Source organism: Biomphalaria glabrata, chromosome 11 (assembly GCF_947242115.1).
Source record: "Biomphalaria glabrata chromosome 11, xgBioGlab47.1, whole genome shotgun sequence".
NCBI classification, from domain to species: domain Eukaryota; kingdom Metazoa; phylum Mollusca; class Gastropoda; family Planorbidae; genus Biomphalaria; species Biomphalaria glabrata.
The window spans coordinates 40754956-40770163 of NC_074721.1; the positions used below are offsets into that span (position 1 = coordinate 40754956).

Consider the following 15208-nt stretch of genomic DNA (forward strand, 5'->3'; position numbering starts at 1 on the left):
TAAAGGTCATCTGTTTCTATGGTTATGATAAGGATTTATGAGATTGTTATGTCAATGATCAACTGCTTTCCCAAAATAATGTCAGGTACCCAATAGAGTTGGGTGGACTCAGAGTTGTCATAAAAATCCAGAAGTTAAAAAATACTTAGCATTCACAGACATTCAAACCTGAGATTCCTTGGTTTAAAAGCCAAGTAAAATTTAAACTACATGGTCCTCTGTAAGTCTTTTTGTAAGCCATTGATTTAATTACTGTCTAGACATTAGAAAATTAATATTATATTTATAGGAATAGAAACTTTAGTGTCTTAAACAATGAAAAAAAATAAATTTCATTATAGATAGTATTTATTGATTTTAAAAACTACTCTTACCTTGATTGCAGTTAGCTCCAGTCCATCCAGATTTACAAGAACATGTTCCATTAACATCATTACAATCTTCAGTGTTTGTAGCATTACATAAGCATTGGGAGGCACAATTAGGTCCATACTGTGTAGAGTTACAGGCTGGGGAATTTAAAACAAATCTGCACAAATCTCTAATACTTTTACAATTCTTTGGAATTGTTGGAATTTAAAGTTTAAATTATATTAATTAAAACTTGAAAAACAAAATGCAGTGATACATTACAATTTCTTTAAATGTAAAAGTTATTCCATAAAAAAAATATTGTTAATTAATTAAGGATAGAGACACAATTTAAACTCTTACCTTGATTACAGCTAGCTCCAGTCCATCCAGATTTACAAAAACATGTTCCATTAATATCATTACAATCTTCAGTGTTTGTAGCATTACATAAGCATTGGGAGGCACAATTAGGTCCATACTGAGTAGAGTTACAGGCTGGCAAATAATTACAGTAAATTAATTGCATTAATAATATTCATTTTCTACAGTACATTATCTTATAAGTTTTTTTTCTTTTTAATTTTGAATTAATACATGTATGAATATTAATTTTATAATTATGTTAATGGAAATTTCAAAACAACACATCATATATATATAAAAAGTAAAACTTCTTAAAAATGGATATTGATTTAAAATATAAAAACAATTTAAACTTTACCTTGATTACAGATAGCCCCAGTCCATCCAGGTTTACAAGAACATGTTCCATTAATATCGTTACAGTCTTCTGTGTTTGTAGCGTTACAAGAACATTGCGAGGCACAGTTTAGTCCGTAATAAAGTGAACCACAAGCTATTGAATATTAAATGTGAAATTTGAGAAAACTGATAGACTAAGGTGTTAAACTATGCAAAATATTCACTATTTTATGCATAATGTTGAATACCTCTGCATGATTCATTAAATGCTGCCTTATAAAATCCTATATTGCAAAGACACTCTGCAGAGCCGTTCAGATTAGTGCAAGTTTCATTAATGCTAGAGCAGAATGAGGCATTCTGGGTACACTCATCCACATCCAGGTCACACTTTTGTCCAGTCCAGCCATGTCTGCAAGTGCATGTTCCATTGATGTCATCACAGTCTAAGGTGTTATTAACATGACACTGGCAATCCATTGCACAATTGGTTCCATAGTGAAGTGAATCACATGCTGTAAAAAAAGTAGTTAATATACTTATCAAGTCTTGGTGTTCACAAAAACAGCTGGGAATAATAATATCTTTATTATCCTTGATGAAATTTGTTTTATAATTTTTGCATTACAAATATCAAAACATTACGAAGATTGCAAGCCAAATATGTTCATACTAGTTTCAAGTAAACATTACATGTGAAGTTTTGCATCTGAAAGTTGGTGAGCAATTAATGATTTGATGTCTAGGGGAACAAAGGAATTCTTGTGTCTGTTTGATTTTGTGATCAGTGTCTTGTATCTTCTCTGTGATTGTCAAATGTTAAAGTTGTGACCTAAAGGGTTTGTTGTTTTTTTTGCTTAAAATCTTTTTAGCATTCTTAACCCTTTAAGTGCTGAGCTGTTTTACAATGAGTACATACAATATGGAATTACAATTCCGATGTTTAGAGGCTAAACTACCACACGCGTTTTAGAGGTTAAAAACGTTTTTCTCCAATAATTGTCAAAAATATTTTTTATTTTTTTTTACCAATGACCTTTCAGTAGCATTTAGGATTTTATGGAAGTTCTTATTTATTTTATTGTTTTAAGATTGCTATACCAGACAGTGATGTTGAAACTTAAAATACTGTCGAGTGAGCATGGTAAAAACATTAAATATAACAGAAATAAATGAAAACCTATTCAGTGAGAAGCTAAGCTTATGTCAAAGGTCACAACTATGTAAGTCTAAGCAAAACATTTGGTTGGTGCTATGGCGTGTATGCACAATGAGGAAAATAGGGCAGATGTTTTTGGTTGTGTTGGCTGAACAAAATCTGATGAAACTATGATGGGGTGAGCTTTGTCTTGTTCAAGGTAATAAAAATAGATGTGTATGCTGGAGGCATGCTGGCTGAGTGGTTAAGCGCTTAGCTTCTGAACAGGGGGTCCTGGATTAAATCTTGGTGAAGACTGGGGATTTTAATTTTGTAATCTATGGGAGCCTCTGAGTCCACCCAGCTCTAATGGGTACCTGACATTACTTAGGAAAATTAAAGGTGGTTGGTACATGTGCTGGCCACATGACACCTTCTTTAACCATAGGTTACAGAAACAGATGGTCTTTACATCAATTGTCCAATAGATTAGAAGGTCTGAAAGGGGAACTTTATGTTGGAAAAGGGAAGACAAGTAACTGACACATTGAAAGCAAGACATATAGTTTGATTGAGTTCTAACTTTCTTAAACTATTATTTCACTTATGTTGTAAAATGTTTGTAAAATGTTTTACATGTTTCGGATGTTCCTTCAGAGTCGAAGATAATTACTTCCTAGTCCAAACCTCCCACAGGACGACGGGGGATGTGAGCGGGCAGGGTTTGAACCCTCGACCATGGATAAATCTGAACGACAGTCCAGAGCGCAAACCGCATGACCAGGCAGCCATATATCTACATATATCTACTTTCAAGTTGACTCTGCTTGCCAATACAAGAAATTGAGTTTTTGTTTAAACCAGAAGTTTCCTTAATTTTTTAAAAAAATATCCACATTAAGAATATAATACACTTACATTGGTTTAGTTGTACTGGCTGAAGCTACAAACCAATGACTGAACGATAAAAGTGGGCAAATAAGCTATTAACAAATTATTATTGTAACTAACAGGCTAGAAAAGTAGAGCTCACCTGAGCATTGTCCACTGACATTATGGAAACCTTTCATGCATACACACTCATAAGAGCCCCATGTGTTATTGCATACACTGGGTGTCAAACAGTTGTTGAGTAAGGAGTTTTCACATTCATTGATATCTGGCAAATCAAAAGAATATCCCATTAGTACAAAAGCTTTGTCTTAAGAAACAACTAAATATTTAGCTTTTATGCATTGTTAAGTAATAACTGTATACAGTGTTACAAACCATTGGGAAGACTGCACTAGTTAGAGAGAGACGGTGACCAAGAAAGCTATGGACAGTGAAAAAAACATGGGCCTCAGCTCTGGAAGAAACGCAAGCCATACAAAAAATGGCCAGCTCCTCTACCACCAAAGCGAAAGCCACCTGTGATATTTGTGGATGGGAGTGTCTCTCCAAAATAGGGCTCAATAGTCACATGAAAAAGTGTTCGAGATGAACCATAGTTGTTCTACGATTGAAGGAAGCCAACTAAGCAATAATAACTTTGGTAATGATAACACTAAAATTTAATTTGAACATTAAATTACGTAAATGTTTAGCCAGAACTATAGACCCAACCTTGACAAGTGCTACTGTTGGTGGGTCTCTCATATCCAGATAGACATCTACACTCTGCTGAACCATTCAGATTGATACACTGGACAAAGCTTCCACTGCAGTAGCTAGTGTTGGAACATTCATTGATGTCCTGGTCACAGTTGACTCCTTCCCAGCCTGGCTTACAGTTACACTGACCAGTAGTGTGGTGACAGTCCAGGGTGTTGGCAAAGTTGCAGGTACATGTTTGAGCACAGTCTTGACCATAGCGATTGACATCACAGGCTGCAGTGAAAGACATAATGGTTGACACCAGGCTGATAACTTTATTTCTTTATTTCATGCATTTAATATATACATCATTTTCTAATTCTTAATTGTAAACAAGCGAAATATAAAAAAAAATACTTTAAATTAAAACAAACCTTATCTAAGGGAAAGAACTCCACATTACTATAAGATTTATTTCCCTTTTTCAATATCAAACAAAATTAGATAATTTCCACTAGTTGGTTAGTAAATTGGTTAATTATTTTTCATTGATTAATATTTCATTAAGAATATAGAATAATTGTGCAAAGTTTTAAATTTTTCCAAAAATGGGAAGTGGGAGAAATAATGTGTTCAAAATGTGTACCAGACAGACAGACGAAATGAGATGATCTAGGCTTTGTAAAAAAGTTCCTTTAAATAGGGTGTTCAGTTCTATAAAATACTTGTACATTTTTGTAAAATAAATCTTTTGAGGATTTCCTTTTCTTTCCATGGAAAAATAAAAGATTCACTGAGCCGTGTCACTGAAGTTCTAACTTCAATTGAGTATTCGTGCTGAGAATAATTTACAATTAAAATAATTTAACTACCCACCATTGCAGCTGGAGCCATTGCTGAAGTATCCAGTAGCACAGACACATTTATAGGAGCCTTGAGCGTTGATACACTGAGAGTTGTTATAACAGACTCCATTTGTGGAGCACTCATTAATGTCCACTGAACAATCTTGTCCTTGCCAGCCAAATTTACAGACACAAGTACCATCAGTGGTATTACAAGAAACAGTGTTAGTGCTGGTACATTGACATGAAGAGTTGCAGTTGGTTCCATAATAACCCTCTTCACATTCTGGAATAAATCAATATATATATATATATATATACTATATACTAAATGGATGGCTACTTCTCAATGGTCCCAGGTTCATATCCTCTCTGCTTCTGTGACATAATAGGGAGTTAAACTATTTTTGAGTAATTTTAAAGACAGGAGTGATTCCCCTTAAGAAGTTTATATAAGGCCTTGCAACTTGTGCTTAGTAGCCACTTGCTCCTGATTGACCAGTTTGACCACTTGACCTATGTTGTGAACTTTATATATATATATATATTTTTTTTTACAATAAAAATGGGGATTGCTTCTAAAGAGCACCCAATGTTACATAACAAATTTGATCTATTAAAATGATGACCTGCTAACCACTGTAAGAAAAAAAACCCAAAAAAACTGAAACTTTATGGCCATATCACAAATTAAGGTTCTCATGACTGACAAAGACCCTCATTTAGAGAACAGTACCCGGCAGAAATAGAAATAGTTATAGAAAGACACAATAGGAGAATGGATTGAAATCCATCTATGGCAAAAGCCAGAGTGTAATGGAGAAAGAAGATTGACAGATCATGTGTGGTGCACCAAAAGTTCAAGGTGAAGATGAACAAAGGAAGTAGATTTCTGTAAATAATTGATAAATGTCCATACAGTTTTTCATTTCTTATTAAAGAAAACAATGACATAGTGGTTTCATTTTTATTTCCAGTATTTCCTTTTATGTTAAAAATAAATAAATAAATTATGGCTTTTCATGCTTATAACATGCTCAGAGCACTTTGGTCCAACCTCAGTTGTGGACCAGTGGGGGGAGGGGTATCTAGGAGAAAATTTTTTCCGTGCTGCCTTCAGGCGCTCAGCAAACACAACTCTGCTCAAGTCGGGTGTCGAACCTCAAGCACCCTTCATAGGTAGCCAAGCCAAGCCACGCTTCCCTTAAATAAAGAATAGGGTCTTGATTCTATGTTAAAGGACTATCTCTGTCTGTATTGACTTTATTAAAGGCATTCCCTAACCTGTTAAATAATGAAAAAATGAATTTTAAAACCAAAAGCAAAATAAAGAATAAGGCAAACTAGGTTACCTTGACATGTTAGCTGATCAGAAGTAAGTTTGTACCCAGCTGGACATGTACAATAGAAACTTCCATCAATGTTGTTACACTGGCCACTGCTACAAGGGTTGCTTCCACTGCATTCATTAATGTCTAACAAACAATGATTTGAAAATGTTATTAGTGAAAACTTTTTAGTTGATATTATTTCTTTATCTTTGTATCATAGAGCTGTCCATAAATTAATAACATAGGAAACTTGCTAACTTAGTTTTAATACTTATCTTCTATACAATGTAAATTCTAACATCTTTCAGAAGATGCAGTAGTTATTCCAATTAATAGCTTGAGGTGAATATAATGATGCTTTATAATAGTTCTATTAGAAAAGTACATCACTATGCCCAATGCACGTTTATGTTAATCTTGCCAAACAAGAGATATATTTTTTCCCTAGCTATTTCAAGCACTCCATTTCATGCTTGAATGAATGAAAATAAAATGTGGCTGTCCAGCTTTATGTAAGTGATGTGTTATATGTGCAACCTTTGCATGAATTTCTTTTATACACCATGATTTTAATGTATAATTTTGTTAGATATCTTTATTATGCCACTGAGATCACTAACACAGTTTAATTCTATTGTATCAAAAAACATTTGCTATTTTGTAAAACTATAAGATGTGTTGTATATACATGAGGACTTATTTAAGTTATTAGCTATCTATTAACAAACAAATTTCAGAGCTTCAAATTATATGTGCAACCTTTGAATGAATTCTTTTATACACCATGATGTTAATGTATAATTTTGTCAGATATCTTTATTATGCCACTGAGATCACTAACACAGTTTAATTCTGTTGTATCAAAAAAGATTTGCAATTTTTTAAAAGTATAAGATGTGTTGTCTATACATGAGGACTTATTTAAGTTATTAGTTATCTATTAACAAACAAATGTCGGAGCTTCAAGTTACCTACCCATGCATGTGACATTGTTGGAATTATTCAGTTTGTATCCAGGGTGACAGGAACAAACATCTTTACCATCCACCACTGTACAGATCTGATTGCATAATGAGGATGAGTTACAGGCCTTTGCAGTTTCTGACACTGAAATGAACAAAAGTGAAGCTTACAAAACTCTAGCCTTGAATTTGTAATAGCCCCAAACATTGAAAAGATGAATGTTATGAACATAAAAAAAACAATAGAATCGAAAACCCTGTCCACATAGTATGGCTTTAATACAATGAATGATTACACAACACACATTTCGTGAACACATTCTTACGGACGAGTTACAAGCACATATAAACATAAGAACGATAACCGATACAGTAAATAATTTTCATAACAATGGACATGGTCATATACTCACAGCCACATGTGGTTCTGGTGATCATGTTCAAACTGTAGCCATCTAAACACTCACAAGCAAATCCACCTGGCGTATTTCTACACAACTGGTCACACTTGCTGAGAGATGGTACAGCACATTCATCAATGTCTAGGTTTAAAACAAGGAAAATATTTTAAAATGAAAAGGGTATGAAACTTTTTGTTATTTAAGTTTTTATTTTTAAGTAGAAGACTTGAAGTCCTATATGTGAACTATGACTAATGGCTTTTGTAAATATTTATACAAGTTTGCAACATAAATCTTTAGTATTGATTTTTTACTTTGTATTACTAAACCATAATTTGCAAATAGAAAAACAAAACCTAATGAAATGTTCAGAAGGACAAAAAGATAGAGGCACATTTCTTATTGCATACACTAGAACAAATTCATACAAGCACTCCTTCTTTCCTAGTGCAAATAGAGAATGAAATGGGTTGCCTGAATCAGCCAGGAAAACTAATGACTAACAGAGTTTACATCATTGATTAACATGCATGACAAGATTGACACATGAAATGCATAGCACATAATTATCTTCTTTTTTTGAAGTAACGTCTGTAATTTATAAGATAAGATAAATATGTGCCATTAAAGGTTGCTCATTCTAAAAACAAGAGGGAGTAAAGCTGATGTAAAAAAGAAATTAAATTAAATTAAGTCCAATCTTGGCTATCAACCATTTCAAAATGAACAAACTAAAATTTGCTCAATTGATGGAACCAGAAAGTATCAAATGATCATTCTGAGAAATATAAGCTTTATTATTCTCACTGAATTTAGATTTTGTGGCTCCAGGTGGGACCACAGGAAGAGGTAAGATGGTGAGCTGAATTTAAAATTCTGTACATTGGTCTCTTGACTTTGAAAATGTTTGTTTAAATGCGTTGCTATGCCCCACACTCACCCAAACATTTAGCACCATCAACTTTAAAGCCTTCAAAACAAGTGCAGTGGAAACTACCAATGGCATTTGTACAGTTGTGGTCACAGGTTTTGGCATCTTTGCATTCATCTATATCTAAAAGATTGAAATACAAAAAAAAATATTAAAAAATCAACATGTAGCATTTTAAAAATCTTTCAACCATCTAGCTCTAGCCAAACTCAAAATTAAATATTAAGAAAAGAATACAAAATTTTCTTTTCAAATACTCTTCTATGCAGCATCATATAAATGTTATTTTTTTTCTGTGAAATGAAGAGAAATGAATGTAAGTAATTAATAGCCCCTTTGAGCATTTACAATAAAAGATGGTCAACATTGGATTCCAGAACACTGGTTAATTGATAATGGGGCAATCCAGGTAACTTTGTCATACCTTGGAAGAACTTTTTAAAAAGTTTCTTTTAATTATAGACAATGTTTTAACTTAACTTTTGACTGATGGTACTAATAAAACACAATGTTTATGATTTTTAAAAGTTTGATTCTTCAGGTTTCAACAAAGTTTTCATTGCATGCACATGTAAAAGTATGTTGTCATTCTATCTGTACACTGAATGGCTGCTGGTTATGTGGTATACACTCTTGATGTTTTCTTGAGTTCAAACCCTTCCTGCCACCTGCCATGCTGCTAAAGTTTTGTGCTTGGATGTAATCATCTTCAATTTTAAAGAAACATCTGATAACAAATAAAACAAAAACAACTCACCCAGGCAGATGTTGTTCACATTCTGGAACCCATTTGGGCACTCACACTTGTATGAGCCTGGTAGGTTGACGCAGACGCTGGGCGCAGTACACTCTGATTTTGAAGACTGGCACTCATCCACATCTGTCTTGCAGTGGACCCCTGCCCAGCCAGTCTTACAAATACACCCTACCACTGGGTCACACCTGTCAGAACCTATGGGGTAGCAAGCACAGTCCTGGGAGCAGTCCTCACCCCAGTGATATGCATCACACACTGAATGTCAGAGATAAATAAATATGTTATAAGACACTTTAAGACAATATTATACATTTTATGGCAAATGCAACTACCAAAAAAAGATATTGGCTTAATAATCCAAAATAATTTTTTAAATGAATAAATTTTGAATAAAGATTAGTTGGTAGTAAAAAAAAAAATGCCAACAAATATTTTCTTGTTCAATCAAAAAATTTGAACTGCAAGGTAAATCTTAAATGGTGTTGAAAAGTTAAAGCTTTATTTTCATCTCTTTGGTAGCTTTTGAGCTGATTCATTGGATAAAAGTAAATTTACAAGGTGACTCACATCTAAATTTAGGCCTAAAACCATTTCATGCAGACATTTCACTTATTGTCAAATGAAAATTATCAAGTCTCTGCAGCAAAGGTGGGAGCACAATCCAATCAGTAATAATCAAGATAAAATAGCAGAGCCCTGAATTTTACACATACAAGTAATGCAGTAGTCATTAGTTTATCTCTGTATTTCACTTAGTCTGTTGGACCATTAGGGCACCACACAAGATCTGTTGACCAACTGTCTCCATTCCTCTCTGTCTTTTGCCTTGGACAGAATCTTTCACAATGACAGGAGGATTAACAAAAGTAGCCCAACTTTGAGCCCAAAGACCAATTATAAGTTCAGTAATGCTAATAGCTGGGTCACGGTCGATGCAGTATACAATTTCAGGACTAAAATAATATTGTGTACAGGACCAAATATGTCAAAGATATGTTCCAGTGCTAACCTTCACAAGTTCTTTGGTCTGGCAGCAAGGCTTTTCCAATGGGACATGAACAGTTGTATGAGCCAGGCGTATTTAAACAATTATCAGTACATTTATCTTCATGATCACCTTGTACTGTGCATTCATCAATATCTGAGGACAGATTTATTTATATTTAAAGAAACAGATTTTAAACATTGATATGGCTTTCATGAAAATGGATTAGTGAATATTTGAAGGGCACTGATCAAATAAGAGAACACACACAATCTTTGCTTACTGACCATAACATGTGTAGTTATCACTTCCCAGAATGTATCCAAGTGGACAAAAGCACTGAGCCACACTGTTGATGAGACTGCATCCAAAGCTACAGCTGATGTTTAGATTCTGACAAGGGCTAACAACTAGACACAGAGGAAGAAGATGTTGTTGTTGTTTTTTTAACACAAAAAAACAGTGAAGTTAAAAAATGTTGGTAGCCATAAAAACATGTCTTTTGAGCAATATACATAACAAAACATAATAATAAAATTGCCAAAACATGTCTTTTGTGCAATACACATAACATTATAATAAAAATGGCAATGTCTTTCATTCAAAAGATTAAGAACGAGTGCAGTGCTTTACATGACAAATAAAACCCAGTTGTGACCCAAATATTTTTCCACATAAAATTTTTTAAAATGATTTATAGAATGTCTAGTTTTACAGCAATCTCTGTGGCATTTTACGTCTCAAGAGACGATCTTTTCCCTTTGCAACTTCTTGTGTGACTAAAGAGGCCAATCCTTGATACACAGCTGCGATCGCAGGTTGGGCATGCATAATCACCAGGCGCCATTGCATTTTCACCCTTCTTTCTGCTTCTGCTGTGTATGACATCTGCAATCTGTGACCCTTCCTTTATGCTCTCTCTCCATGTGGATCTGTCCAGTGCCACCTCTTCCCAGTTGCCAGTGTCGATTTTGAAGAGCTTCATGTCACGTTTGCATACATCCATATAACATAAAAGTGGCTCTCCTGCCTTCTATTAGATCGCCATACAGGATGTCCTGTGGAAGTCGACCTACTGGCATTCTATTTACAGCAATATAAAACTGAATAACAGATTTTTAAAGAAATGTCTGCCAATTAGAAACTAAATAGATAAATGGATGCTAAAATGAGTAAAGTTACTGAATATATAATGTACCAAGTAACACTAAGCTTATGATTATTACCTTTCTGGCAAGTCCTTCTGTCCTCCAGTAATCTATAGCCAGGAAAACATTCACAGTTGTGGCTACTTTCAACATTGGTACATTTATGTTGGCAGCCAGAGGTGCTGTAACTGCATTCATCAATATCTAGAACATAAATGAGGAGGGATTCTTTAGGTAACTAAGTATACATACTCATTTAAAATGTCAGGATGTGTTGGTTAGATTTAACTGGGAAGAATGTCAAAAGCAAACTGTGGGTGCAAAAGCAAGCAAACAAACAAGACATGTCCTTATACCTAGTTCAGGTTCTCCTGTATTAGTAAATTATGAGGTTATCATGTGATAAACACAAGGCAAAAGGAACAGGTGGCTGCCTGATCAAGTGGTTTGAACTTTGAACTCTGTTCAACCTCTGACCACTGAAATTCCATACCATCTTGTAGGCCAGGGTTAGGGCTAGGATGTAATAATCTTTAGAATTTTTGTTCTAGTCTAGTCTAAATAGTGGGAAAAGAAAAGGCAGGTTTTAAGCTACAATTATTAAATCTCGTTAAATCAAACACAACATAAGAAGATAAAATGTAAACACTAACCAATACAGGTCCCATTAGTACTGGATTTGAATCCGACTTCACACTGGCACCTAAAAGAGCCAGGAGTGTCAATGCAAACATGGGAACACAAAGATGTTTGAATGCTGACACATTCATTAATGTCTGAAAAAAATTAAAAAATAATTAACTAATCAGAAATACTATTAAGTTTAGAATAAAACTTTACACTTGTATTGCATATGTGAACAAAGCATGGAGCAACAGAACTATGGATTACTGCTTGAAGAACTGGAACAGAATATTGTCCAATAAATAATAATGTAAGAGAAAAAATGTGCTTTAGTGCCTTCTTTTAGCTAGCTTATATTTATCATGAATCAATATATTCTCTCCTTCTTTGTTAAGGGATAATAAAAGCCAAATATAGAGACCATGGATTGTCTAAACGTTATGGTCCTTTTTTTCAACTACAGAAACAAAACCTAATAAAATAGGCCTACTAAGAGATAAGGCATGTCTCTTGTTGCATATGCTAGGACAAATTTGTACAAATGCTCCTTCTTTCCTAGTGCTATTTGAGCATGGAATGGGTTGCCTGAGTCAGCCAGGAAAACAAATGACTTGGAAGAATTTAAGTTATTGATTAACAGGCATGACTAGGTTGACCTAGGAACATGTGTAGGATGTAATCATCTTCTTTTTTGAAGTAAGATAAGAAATGTGCTAAGATACTTATTTATGTATTAATATTGCTTAAAGAGCCATAAAAAAGTGAAATATTTTGGGACTATTAGAATAGGGTTTTATTTCAATGACTTTCTTGTTGCTATAACCACAGACCACTTACTTTCACATACTCCATTGGTGAGCTCATATCCAGTGGGGCAGCTGCAAATGTAAGAACCATTGGTGTTGGTGCAAATCTGGTCCTGGGGGCAAGTGGTGGCACTAGCAGCACATTCGTCAACATCTTGGCTGCAGGTTTCCCCAGTCCAGCCACTGTCACACTCAACACACCCTCTGACAGCATCACAGTCCATCGCACGACCCCGGCAGTAGCACAACTTCTTACAATCAGAACCATATTTGTCATCGGAGCATGCTACATGAGGAAAAAATTGGAGCCAATTTTATAAATACTTAAAATAATTTTATTTGCAGCTCTACAGCTTCTTAAAGTTCCCGCTTCAGATCTTGCGATCTATAGGGCAGATGATGTCAAGGTCATCTGTTTCTGCGGCCCATGGTTAAGAGGGTGTCATATGCCCAGCACAATGACAAACTGCCTTTACTTTTCCCAAACTAAAGTCAGGTTCCCATTAGAGCTGGATAGGCTCAAAGGTGCCCAAAGATCCTGAAATTAAAAATTTAAGTCTTCACCAGGACCTTGGTTTAGAAGCCAAGCGCTTTCCTGCTCAGCAACCCAGCCTCCTTATAGCTTCTTGTAGGTTGAACTTTGTGTTAAAAAAAAAAAAGATGAAGAAGGCTAGGGCATGTAAATACGAAAGAGGCACTGACCAAGAATGCTACAAGATGAGTAATGGTTTAAGAAAAGAGTTGATAGACTTGATAATCTGAACAGCCCAGCTGAAACGAACTGAAGTTTACATGTTGAGACCTCATTACCAAAGATGATTTATTCCAAACTTTGACTCATAGTGCCCCCAACTGTTCCAGACTTGCTGAATTCTGTCTTGACATATCTGAGAAGCCACATGTATAGTGACATTATGCCCAACAGGTTTTCTATCCAGGGCTTTTGTCCAAGAAGAGCTTCACAGGCCCTTACTAAACTGGAGTTTGATGATGATAAATATAGCATTGCATTAAAAGTATACTCAGTATCACAAAGAGGAGAATATTTGATTAGAAATTCATTGGTCAGCAAGTTATAAACAAAAGGAGGCCAAGTTCAAATAGAGGAAAAAGAGCTTCTTTATCAGCTGTACATGAGAGATGTAATAGAGTTTGAATCTCGGTGAAGACTGGGAATTTTTAGGGCACCTCTGAGACCACCCAGCTTCAATAGGTACCTGACTTGAGTTGGGGAAAGTAAAGGCTGTTGCTCATTGTGCTAGCCACATGACACTCTGCTCATGAACCATTAGCCAAAGAAACAGATGACCATAACATCATCTGCCTATATAGATTGAAAGGTCTGAAAGGGGGGAGCTACAATTCTGCAGATTATGGATGAGTGCAGTACTTCACATGGCTACACAAGACCATTTGTAACCCAAATATTTTTTCACACCAGATGCAGAAAAACCCATTATCAGATGTTTAAATTTTCCTTAATGTCTTCTGGGCCTGTCTTCTACTAGAGCTTTTCTCACAGCCTCAAATGTGAGTCCCAAACTGATTATACTGACAATAAATCATTGTTTTGAAAGACATTCCTACACAAAGATTGCTGGTTGAAAAAATATAGAGAGGATAAATAAAAACTGACTGAAGATAATAGTACTATTCATGAATTTTTCAAAACATTCACCCAGAACCAAGACACCTGGAGGAAACTGGTTGGTGGCATATATACCAGAAGTTACCACAGGCACAGATGAAATGATGTTATAATATTAAAAAAAAGCTTGTTATTAATTCTAAAAATGATAAGTTTAACAGACATAAAATGTCAACTTCTAAGCTCTCAAAAGCAGCCTGTTTTTTGGCCACAGAGACTTAAAAATTCAAAATGGTAAAAAGAAATTTAAATGTAAATCCCTAAACTGAGTATTGTTACTTGTTACCTTCACAAGTTAAATTGTCAGTTTCACTTAAATGAAAACCATCAAAACAAGTGCAGATAAAACCTCCATTAATGTTTTGGCAGCCTTGAGGACACAGATTTAACTGGCACTCATCAATGTCTGAAAGAAAAATATATATTTCTTAGAAACATGGAAGATTTGAACAAGGTTAATGATTGATTCTCAACTTAATAGTGATAAGTGATGCTAAAAAAATATGATTTGATTTTACAAATTTATTGGTAAACTTTAAAGTAGAATATCTTTTTCAAAATGTTAACAATTAATTAACAACATACCAATACAAGATTGTTTATCATCAGCTAACTTTTTGCCGTGCTGACAGAAACACTCAGCAACACCAGACTGATTTGTACATCCATACTCACATGTTAGGTTGAGACCTTTACACACATCTGTAGAGAAGCAAGACTCAAGTCATAATGTCTATACAAGACACCCAACATATCAAGACTTTTCTTATAAAATACAGATGTTACTTCAAGACAGAAGATGATTATATCTTAAGCGCGATGCATCTAGTCATGCATGTTAACCAATGAATTAAATTCTGCCAAGTCATTGCTTTTCCTGGATGGCTCAGGCAACCCATTCCTCCATAGGAGCTTTTGTACAAATTGGTCCTAGCACATGGAATGAGGAACTTGGTGTATACAAGACATCCAACATATCAACACCCCCAAGCAGAAAGCAA

General features: G+C 34.7%; 1 protein-coding gene across 8 annotated transcripts in view; it reads right to left on the reverse strand.

Moving 5' to 3' along the window:
• The window catches only part of LOC106054935 (uncharacterized), a 110890-nt gene that overhangs the window by 45484 nt on the left and 50198 nt on the right, over nt 1-15208 (reverse strand). For 6 of the 8 annotated variants that reach the window (XM_056003541.1, XM_056003539.1, XM_056003538.1 and 3 more), the window contains exons 26-44: nt 14793-14909; nt 14494-14613; nt 12591-12845; nt 11783-11905; nt 11208-11333; nt 10269-10391; nt 10006-10137; nt 8997-9251; nt 8249-8362; nt 7321-7449; nt 6921-7052; nt 5967-6089; nt 4646-4900; nt 3800-4063; nt 3228-3353; nt 1305-1571; nt 1076-1210; nt 715-849; nt 375-509 (exon numbers count right to left, since the gene is read on the reverse strand). In XM_056003541.1, coding sequence (XP_055859516.1) covers nt 375-509; nt 715-849; nt 1076-1210; nt 1305-1571; nt 3228-3353; nt 3800-4063; nt 4646-4900; nt 5967-6089; nt 6921-7052; nt 7321-7449; nt 8249-8362; nt 8997-9251; nt 10006-10137; nt 10269-10391; nt 11208-11333; nt 11783-11905; nt 12591-12845; nt 14494-14613; nt 14793-14909 — 3066 coding nt within the window. The remainder of the gene's footprint in view (nt 1-374; nt 510-714; nt 850-1075; nt 1211-1304; nt 1572-3227; nt 3354-3799; nt 4064-4645; nt 4901-5966; nt 6090-6920; nt 7053-7320; nt 7450-8248; nt 8363-8996; nt 9252-10005; nt 10138-10268; nt 10392-11207; nt 11334-11782; nt 11906-12590; nt 12846-14493; nt 14614-14792; nt 14910-15208) is intronic. The other 2 variants (XM_056003536.1, XM_056003537.1) reach the window with 2 other exon arrangements.